Below are 10591 nucleotides of genomic sequence, written 5' to 3' on the forward strand. Positions count from 1 at the left end.
CTAGTCTTTTTTAATTCGGTCTTCAATTATAAATAAAACCGTATCTTGTCTCTAGAATAATACTTTTTATTCTTGTTATTAGTTATGGTGGTTCAAAAATGTTGGCTGGAAAAATCAAATGTGGATCTCCAAACAAAATTTTGAAGATTCGAGTGTACCCTTAATTCCCACAATAGAAACAGGAAGCATGAATGCTCAGACGAATCCTGTTTCGTTGGAGCGTAACGTGACTCCTTTACTCCAGACATTAGGGAACATAAGATGCTCGACATAAACCTTGTGTGTGAACGTATTACGTCAGAATGTCCTGATGATTAATAAAGCAGCAAAATCACTTCACGTTTGATGCATGTACATACTAAACCTTCTATCACCTGCTAGGTTTAACTGAGACTAAATCTAGAAACGACAAAAATTTGGATCGAAATATACATTTTACTAGTCTTGAAATATTATGTGCTGAACATTTATAGCGTATATAAGTGCCTAAAAAGTATCAACCATGGATGAAATGCCAATTGGTGTCTCGATCGTCGAAATTTTACTTCTTATTGTGGCCTTTTCGTCCGGAATAGCGGTAGCTGCACTTATCGGGAGTTCAAGAGTAAGAAATGTTACCTATATATTTCGTGCTTGATGTACACGTATTTAAATCTTTTGCATGTATAATGTTGCTATTTATTAAGGTTTGTTCACGTATGACGTAATAATTAACTAACCAATCAGATGGCAGTTAAAGGCATGTTATAATTAAGCACGTCTAGATAGTACTACCGTAACTCTGGTGCTGTAAATGAACAGTGTTTAAAGGCGAGTTGGAGGGGAGCATAACCCAGCACTCAAAATATGTGACCCGCTCTGATAAAACCAGGACCAAGTCGCATTTTTGACATTTCATAATTTGAATACAAATGTAAGCACTGGACATTAATCTTCAAAATGATATCAAAATTATATAAATAGCATCAATACTTTTCAAGATATGGATAATTTAATCATATAGTCCGAATCTGAAAATGCATCGCGCTAGTCGCGAATATTCGAAGAGCGCATTGTTTGATAAATTCGGTCTAGTGCAGTGGGTTTTTTTAATAGATTTGGACTAGCGCAGTGTCGGACTGAAGCGGTGTTTTTCATATTCGGACAATGGTTTTCACTTTCGGACTAGTGCAGTGTTTTCAAGATTCGGACTAGCGGTGTGTCGAACTAGCGCATTGCGTTTCAGATTCGGAATAGCGGCGTGTCGGTATGGCGCCATGCGTTTCAGATTAGAACCACCGCCCTGTATCCGCAGCGCCACTACCCACACCCTCTGCGCAGGTGACTTGTACAAATTGTAACACCAAGAATAACAGGCACATGAACTATTTTAAGTATCGATATCGTATAATCATGAAAGCAATATTGTTATGCCTATTCTCTAATGTCATACCATGTCAACTTCATTCCATTTCTTGAACTTATTTTATCCCCTGTCGTATTTTTCACAGAATGATTTTCTTGGTGACTGTATGCTGTATGCAAAAGTCAACTTTACATCACCAACCCATTTCACGGTGATCCCTGGCAGTGTTGGCAAATGCTCCTATTGTGTCGGTCTACAATCCGTCGTCATCACCGTTGCCTTCTTTTATGCTCTCTATAGAACGTTTGTTCTAATCACCAGCAAAGAAATGTGAGTTTGTTTTAATTGTTTGTTGTTATTAACAACGGTTATCTATAGCTAGGTAGTGCTGACGGGTTAGCGCCAATATGGCGGTTTATCTTCCACTTTAAGCTCTGTATAGCATGGTCATAATAATAATAATAATAATAATAATAATAATAATAAAGTAATAAACTAAGATCTGCATGAAACCTAATCATCACTGCTTCCCTGTGTGTATTCAGCTTATCTCAAACTTCTGTAGCTAACTGTGACACTAAAACTGCTTATTATGAAGAAAAAAGGGTAAAATCGGAAATATACGGACGGCCAGCATTCCGCAAGGGGGTTTGCTAGACTCCTCACACACTTCCCCTTGCCCCCCCCCGGAACTGTATATAATTGCTTTCTCTTCTATAAATGAACATCAGTAACTTAATGCATGACCACTTTTATATTATGTTACAGATCTCTGCTTCATCTCCGTGCCCATATTTATGTTGCTCTCATTCCTCGTACTCACACAAGCTTTCCTTTATGTTACAGATCTCTACTACGCTTCATCTCCGTGCCCATATTTATGTTGCTCTCATTCCTCGTACTCATACAAGCTTTCCTTTATGTTACAGATCTCTACTACGCTTCATCTCCGTGCCCATATTTATGTTGCTCTCGTTCCTCGTACTCATACAAGCTTTCCTTTATGTTACAGATCTCTACTACGCTTCATCTCCGTGCCCATATTTATGTTGCTCTCGTTCCTCGTACTCATACAAGCTTTCCTTTATGTTAAAATTTCTACTATGCTTCATCTCCGTGCCCATATTTATGTTGCTCTCATTCCTCGTACTCATACAAGCTTTCCTTTATGTTACAGATCTCTACTACGCTTCATCTCCGTGCCCATATTTATGTTGCTCTCAGTCCTCGTACTCATACAAGCTTTCCTTTATGTTACAGATCTCTACTACGCTTCATCTCCGTACCCATATTTATGTTGCTCTCATTCCTCGTACTCATACAAGCTTTCCTTTATGTTACAGATCTCTACTACGCTTCATCTCCGTGCCCATATTTATGTTGCTCTCAGTCCTCGTACTCACACAAGCTTTCCTTTATGTTACAGATCTCTACTACGCTTCATCTCCGTGCCCATATTTATATTGTTCTCAGTCCTCGTACTCATACAAGCTTTCCTTTATGTTACAGATCTCTACTACGCTTTATCTCCGTACCCATATTTATGTTGCTCTCATTCCTCGTACTCATACAAGCTTTCCTTTATGTTACAGATCTCTACTACGCTTCATCTCCGTGCCCATATTTATGTTGCTCTCAGTCCTCGTACTCATACAAGCTTTCTTTTATGTTACAGATCTCTACAACGCTTCATCTCCGTGCCCATATTTATGTTGCTCTCAGTCCTCGTACTCATACAAGCTTTCCTTTATGTTACAGATCTCTACTACGCTTCATATCCGTGCCCATATTTATGTTGCTCTTATTCCTCGTACTCACACAAGCTTTCCTTTATGTTACAGATCTCTACTACGCTTCATCTCCGTGCCCATATTTATGTTGCTCTCATTCCTAGTACTCATACAAGCTTTCCTTTATGTTACAGATCTCTACAACGCTTCATCTCCGTACCCATATTTATGTTGCTCTCATTCCTCGTACTCATACAAGCTTTCCTTTATGTTACAGATTTCTACTACGCTTCATCTCCGTGCCCATATTTATGTTGCTCTCATTCCTCGTACTCATACAAGCTTTCCTTTATGTTACAGATCTCTACTACGCTTCATCTCCGTACCCATATTTATGTTGCTCTCATTCCTCGTACTCATACAAGCTTTCCTTTATGTTACAGATCTCTACAACGCTTCATCTCCGTACCCATATTTATGTTGCTCTCATTCCTCGTACTCATACAAGCTTTCCTTTATGTTACAGATCTCTACAACGCTTCATCTCCGTGCCCATATTTATGTTGCTCTCATTCCTCGTACTCATACAAGCTTTCCTTTATGTTACAGATCTCTACAACGCTTCATCTCCGTACCCATATTTATGTTGCTCTCATTCCTCGTACTCATACAAGCTTTCCTTTATGTTACAGATCTCTACTACGCTTCATCTCCGTGCCCATATTTATGTTGCTCTCATTCCTCGTACTCATATAAGCTTTCCTTTATGTTACAGATCTCTACTACGCTTCATCTCCGTGCCCATATTTATGTTGCTCTCATTCCTCGTACTCATACAAGCTTTCCTTTATGTTACAGATCTCTACTACGCTTCATCTCCGTGCCCATATTTATGTTGCTCTCATTCCTCGTACTCATACAAGCTTACCTTTATGTTACAGATCTCTACTACGCTTCATCTCCGTGCCCATATTTATGTTGCTCTCAGTCCTCGTACTCATACAAGCTTTCCTTTATGTTACAGATCTCTACTACGCTTCATCTCCGTGCCCATATTTATGTTGGTCTCATTCCTCGTACTCATACAAGCTTTCCTTTATGTTACAGATCTCTACTACGCTTCATCTCCGTGCCCATATTTATGTTGCTCTCAGTCCTCGTACTCATACAAGCTTTCCTTTATGTTACAGATCTCTACTACGCTTCATCTCCGTGCCCATATTTATGTTGCTCTCATGCCTCGTACTCATACAAGCTTTCCTTTATGTTACAAATCTCTACTACGCTTCATCTCCGTACCCATATTTATGTTGCTCTCTTTCCTAGTACTCATACAAGCTTTCCTTTATGTTACAGATCTCTACTACGCTTTATCTCCGTGCCCATATTTATGTTGCTCTCATTCCTCGTACTCATACAAGCTTTCCTTTATGTTAGAGATCTCTACTACGCTTCATCTCCGTACCCATATTTATGTTGCTCTCGTTCCTCGTACTCATATAAGCTATCCTCTATGTTACAGATCTCTACTACGCTTCATCTCCGTGCCCATATTTATGTTGCTCTCATTCATCGTACTCATACAAGCTTTCCTTTATGTTACAGATCTCTACTACGCTTCATATCCGTGCCCATATTTATATTGCTCTCAGTCCTCGTATTCATACAAGCTTTCCTTTATGTTACAGATCTCTACTACGCTTCATCTCCGTACCCATATTTATGTTGCTCTCATTCCTCGTACTCATATAAGCTATCCTCTATGTTACAGATCTCTACTACGCTTCATCTCCGTGCCCATATTTATGTTGCTCTCATTCCTCGTACTCATACAAGCTTTCCTTTATGTTACAGATCTCTACTACGCTTCATCTCCGTACCCATATTTATATTGCTCTCATTCATCGTACTCATACAAGCTTTCCTTTATGTTACAGATCTCTGCTTCATCTCCGTGCCCATATTTATGTTGCTCTCATTCCTCGTACTCACACAAGCTTTCCTTTATGTTACAGATTTCTACTACGCTTCATCTCCGTGCCCATATTTATGTTGCTCTCAGTCCTCGTACTCATACAAGCTTTCCTTTATGTTACAGATCTCTACTACGCTTCATCTCCGTGCTCATATTTATGTTGCTCTCAGTCCTCGTACTCATACAAGCTTTCCATTATGTTACAGATCTCTACTACGCTTCATCTCCGTACCCATATTTATGTTGCTCTCATTCCTCGTACTCACACAAGCTTTCCTTTATGTTACAGATCTCTACTACGCTTCATCTCCGTGCCCATATTTATGTTGCTCTCATTCCTAGTACTCATACAAGCTATCCTTTATGTTACAGATCTCTGCTACGCTTCATCTCCGTACCCATATTTATGTTGCTCTCATTCCTCGTACTCATACAAGCTTTCCTTTATGTTACAGATCTCTACTATGCTTCATCTCCGTGCCCATATTTATGTTGCTCTCATTCCTAGTACTCATACAAGCTTTCCTTTATGTTACAGATCTCTACTACGCTTCATCTCCGTACCCATATTGGTGTTGCTCTCATTCCTCGTACTCATACAAGCTTTCCTTTATGTTACAGATCTCTACTATGCTTCATCTCCGTGCCCATATTTATGTTGCTCTCATTCCTAGTACTCATACAAGCTTTCCTTTATGTTACAGATCTCTACTACGCTTCATCTCCGTGCCCATATTTATGTTGCTCTCGTTCCTCGTACTCATACAAGCTTTCCTTTATGTTACAGATCTCTACTACGCTTCATCTCCGTGCCCATATTTATGTTGCTCTCGTTCCTCGTACTCATACAAGCTTTCCTTTATGTTACAGATCTCTACTACGCTTCATATCCGTACCCATATTGGTGTTGCTCTCATTCCTCGTACTCATACAAGCTTTCCTTTATGTTACAGATCTCTACAACGCTTCATCTCCGTGCCCATATTTATGTTGCTCTCGTTCCTCGTACTCATACAAGCTTTCCTTTATGTTACAGATCTCTACTACGCTTCATATCCGTGCCCATATTTATGTTGCTCTCAGTTCTCGTACTCATACAAGCTTTCCTTTATGTTACAGATCTCTACTACGCTTCATCTCCGTACCCATATTGGTGTTGCTCTCATTCCTCGTACTCATACAAGCTTTCCTTTATGTTACAGATCTCTACTACGCTTCATATCCGTGCCCATATTTATGTTGCTCTCAGTTCTCGTACTCATACAGTGTGGGCCAAAAACAACTTTACCCAATTTAAAAGGTTCGTATCTCAAAATTGAAAAGTCTGCTGCAAATTGTTTTCACATATTCGTAAAGAACATCTTCTTTAGAGTATTTGGTGAAAAAACTATCCAAAAATGTATTAAATTAAAAACGTGACGCTAGTTTGAAATCAAAGAGTCAAAATTAACTTTGTCCACGCGAAGGCCTACTAGCTGCCGCGTCGCATCACTTGCAATGGCGAGTTCGATAAAGAATGAGAACCACTCAGTATACGCACAAATTTGTTCAGCAATTTTATATAACACAATCAAATAAATCAAACATGAAAAATTTAAATGTCAAGCTATGATATTTCGTCATGATATGCAGCTTTCATGCTGCAAAGATAAACATAATTCTCTTCAAATATGCGCAAAGCAATTGTAACCTCAGACCTGATTTTTTGTCATTACAAAATGTTATCTACAAGAAAGTTTGAAGTTATTGAAGTTATTGTGTTCGTGGTATGTTCGGCAAATTGTTGCGTCGACAACTGACTCTGGGGTTACTAGGTGCAAGTTCCCTTTGAACCGCTGCAATATTTGCAGCTGAACGACCAGTTCTTGGACGTCCGCTCCGTGCTTTGCATCTATTCATCACACTTGCAAGATTGTGAAAGTTGTTCGTATGTATAGAGTTATGGTAGGTTTCGGTGGGATCTTACGTTCGGGAAACGAATCCGAAATTGATGCTGCAGTAGCACTACCAAAAAACTTTCTGTTCTTTATTAAGTATACCTCTGCCATAAAAGTAATATCTTGTGTTGTGAATTGCCTTATCTTGACACCTTGCAAACCTATTTAGAAATAAGCCACGCAGTCACAAAATGCACGCAGGCCTATTTAAAATTCAAAAATTGCGCCAGGTAAAACCTTTGTAATTGTGTAATTTTTATGCTAATTGTTGGTCAATGACAGGAGTGAAGTTCGAGTACATGACAAGTAAATCGGGATTAAAATCGATTGTATTTCTTTTATGCATGTAAAACAATCGTCACTTTTCAAGGACAAGCCAAACGTGTTTACCAATTACATGTATGCCTAACGCATATGTACGTCGTATGCCGTACTCTTTATAGCAATCGGACACATACCATTGAATTACGTGTGGACAAAGTGATTTTTGACCCTCGGACGTAAAACTAGCACCATTTTGTTAATTTAGCTTCTTTTACTTTCATTTCTTCATCACATACTTTTAGAAATATATACATTTAGAATATGTAATGATATTATGAATAGCTCTTCTACAATTCGAGCAACCACCCTCTGAAATTGGGTAAAGTTGTTTTTGGCCCACACAGTACAAGCTTTCCTTTATGTTACAGATCTCTACTACGCTTCATCTCCGTACCCATATTGGTGTTGCTCTCATTCCTCGTACTCATACAAGCTTTCCTTTATGTTACAGATCTCTACTACGCTTCATCTCCGTGCCCATATTTATATTGTTCTCAGTCCTCGTACTCATACAAGCTTTCCTTTATGTTACAGATCTCTACAACGCTTCATCTCCGTACCCATATTTATGTTGCTCTCATTCCTCGTACTCATACAAGCTTTCCTTTATGTTACAGATCTCTACGACGCTTCATATCCGTGCCCATATTTATGTTGCTCTCATTCCTCGTACTCATACAAGCTTTCCTTTATGTTACAGATCTCTACTACGCTTCATCTCCGTGCCCATATTAATGTTGCTCTCATTCCTCGTACTCATACAAGCTTTCCTTTATGTTACAGATCTCTACTACGCTTTATCTCCGTGCCCATATTTATGTTGCTCTCGTTCCTCGTACTCATACAAGCTTTCCTTTATGTTACAGATTTCTACTACGCTTCATCTCCGTGCCCATATTTATGTTGCTCTCATTCATCGTACTCATACAAGCATTCCTTTATGTTACAGATCTCTACTACGCTTCATCTCCGTGCCCATATTTATGTTGCTCTCATTCATCGTACTCATACAAGCTTTCCTTTATGTTACAGATCTCTACTACGCTTCATCTCCGTGCCCATATTTATGTTGCTCTCGTTACTCGTACTCATACAAGCTTTCCTTTATGTTACAGATCTCTACTACGCTTCATCTCCGTACCCATATTTATGTTGCTCTCATTCCTCGTACTCATACAAGCTTTCCTTTATGTTACAGATCTCTACAACGCTTCATCTCCGTACCCATATTTATGTTGCTCTCATTCCTCGTACTCATACAAGCTTTCCTTTATGTTACAGATCTCTACTACGCTTCATCTCCGTGCCCATATTTATGTTGCTCTCGTTCCTCGTACTCATACAAGCTTTCCTTTATGTTACAGATCTCTACTACGCTTCATCTCCGTGCCCATATTTATGTTGCTCTCATTCCTCGTACTCATACAAGCTTTCCTTTATGTTACAGATCTCTACTACGCTTCATCTCCGTGCCCATATTTATATTGCTCTCATTCCTCGTACTCATACAAGCTTTCCTTTATGTTACAGATCTCTACTACGCTTCATCTCCGTGCCCATATTTATGTTGCTCTCATTCCTCGTACTCATACAAGCTTTCCTTTATGTTACAGATCTCTACTACGCTTCATCTCCGTGCCCATATTTATATTGCTCTCATTCCTCGTACTCATACAAGCTTTCCTTTATGTTACAGATCTCTACAACGCTTCATCTCCGTGCCCATATTTATGTTGCTCTCATTCCTCGTACTCATACAAGCTTTCCTTTATGTTACAGATCTCTACAACGCTTCATCTCCGTGCCCATATTTATGTTGCTCTCATTCCTCGTACTCATACAAGCTTTCCTTTATGTTACAGATCTCTACTATGCTTCATCTCCGTGCCCATATTTATGTTGCTCTCATTCCTAGTACTCATACAAGCTTTCCTTTATGTTACAGATCTCTACTACGCTTCATCTCCGTACCCATATTTATGTTGCTCTCATTCCTCGTACTCATACAAGCTTTCCTTTATGTTACAGATCTCTACTACGCTTCATATCCGTGCCCATATTTATATTGCTCTCAGTCCTCGTACTCATACAAGCTTTCCTTTATGTTACAGATCTCTACTACGCTTCATCTCCGTACCCATATTTATGTTGCTCTCATTCCTCGTACTCACACAAGCTTTCCTTTATGTTACAGATCTCTACTACGCTTCATATCCGTGCCCATATTTATATTGCTCTCAGTCCTCGTACTCATACAAGCTTTCCTTCATGTTACAGATCTCTACTACGCTTCATCTCCGTGCCCATATTTATGTTGCTCTCATTCCTCGTACTCATACAAGCTTTCGTTGTGTCAATAGGACTTCATCGATTCTGTCTAGGACTCAAATCTGAACCATCATTTGCAAACACAGAGTAAGTACAGTTATTTAAATTTGAATAACCTTATCATACAACATATCTACGTGATTACCACGTACACGTACAGATTACTATAAATAGTGATAGGCTATTAAAATGTTGATGTCTCAGATAGTGTTAGGGGAAGTTCTTATTTGAAGCAACTTATCCTCCTGAGCATTTTGATACCTTTTAAAAAGAATCGGCTGAAAAATGAATTGGTGCCAGCCAAAAACGACATACAAGGGGCGGGGAGGGGTAATTTTGACCTTCATTTTCTACTCTTGAGGGAAGTTTATTACATTAAGGTGGTACTATACACCCCTGATAGATTTGGTGACTAATTTTGCATTTTTTCAAAAAATAATTACACACTGGTAACAAAAGTTATGTATATATGTACAGGGTGTAACAATAAAATTTGTACAATTTTGAAAGTAGAATGACACAAGTATGCCGCTTATGTTTTGGTTTGATATTTATATGTCTATCAAGATAATTTCATTAGCCACCAGCTAAGCTTTGTTCCAATAAAATCGCTTGGGCCACTTTTGTCTAAGTGTTACAAAAGTGACTGAAAAGAGTTGACCCATGGACCAGTTGGACGGCGCTCCTATGATAGGTAGTTTTAAACAATGGGGTATTCGAACTGGTAGAAATGATTACATAATAGAATATCTCCTTGAGTTTTTGAAAGTCACAACTAATCACTGACACAACCTCATTTACTAGAAATCGTGGCTGCAACTCAACACCTTCAACCCAAATTCACGTTGGAAGAGCGTATGTTTATGGTTGTGACATTCGGTAGCACATGGAGTCAAGCAGAAATCATAACATTGTTTATAGATCATTTTCCAAACTCACGTCTTCCATCAAG

At 39.0% G+C, this 10591-nt stretch overlaps 1 protein-coding gene across 1 annotated transcript in view; it reads left to right on the forward strand.

Moving 5' to 3' along the window:
- The first annotated feature begins 338 nt into the window (after positions 1–338).
- Positions 339–10591, forward strand: part of LOC140139414 (transmembrane protein 179B-like) — a 14500-nt gene continuing 4247 nt past the window's right edge. The window contains exons 1-3 of the mRNA XM_072161175.1: positions 339–604; positions 1491–1675; positions 9589–9726. Coding sequence (XP_072017276.1) covers positions 503–604; positions 1491–1675; positions 9589–9726 — 425 coding nt within the window. The 5' untranslated portion in view covers positions 339–502. The remainder of the gene's footprint in view (positions 605–1490; positions 1676–9588; positions 9727–10591) is intronic.

This window comes from Amphiura filiformis, chromosome 18 (assembly GCF_039555335.1).
Source record: "Amphiura filiformis chromosome 18, Afil_fr2py, whole genome shotgun sequence".
Taxonomy (NCBI): Eukaryota; Metazoa; Echinodermata; class Ophiuroidea; order Amphilepidida; family Amphiuridae; genus Amphiura; species Amphiura filiformis.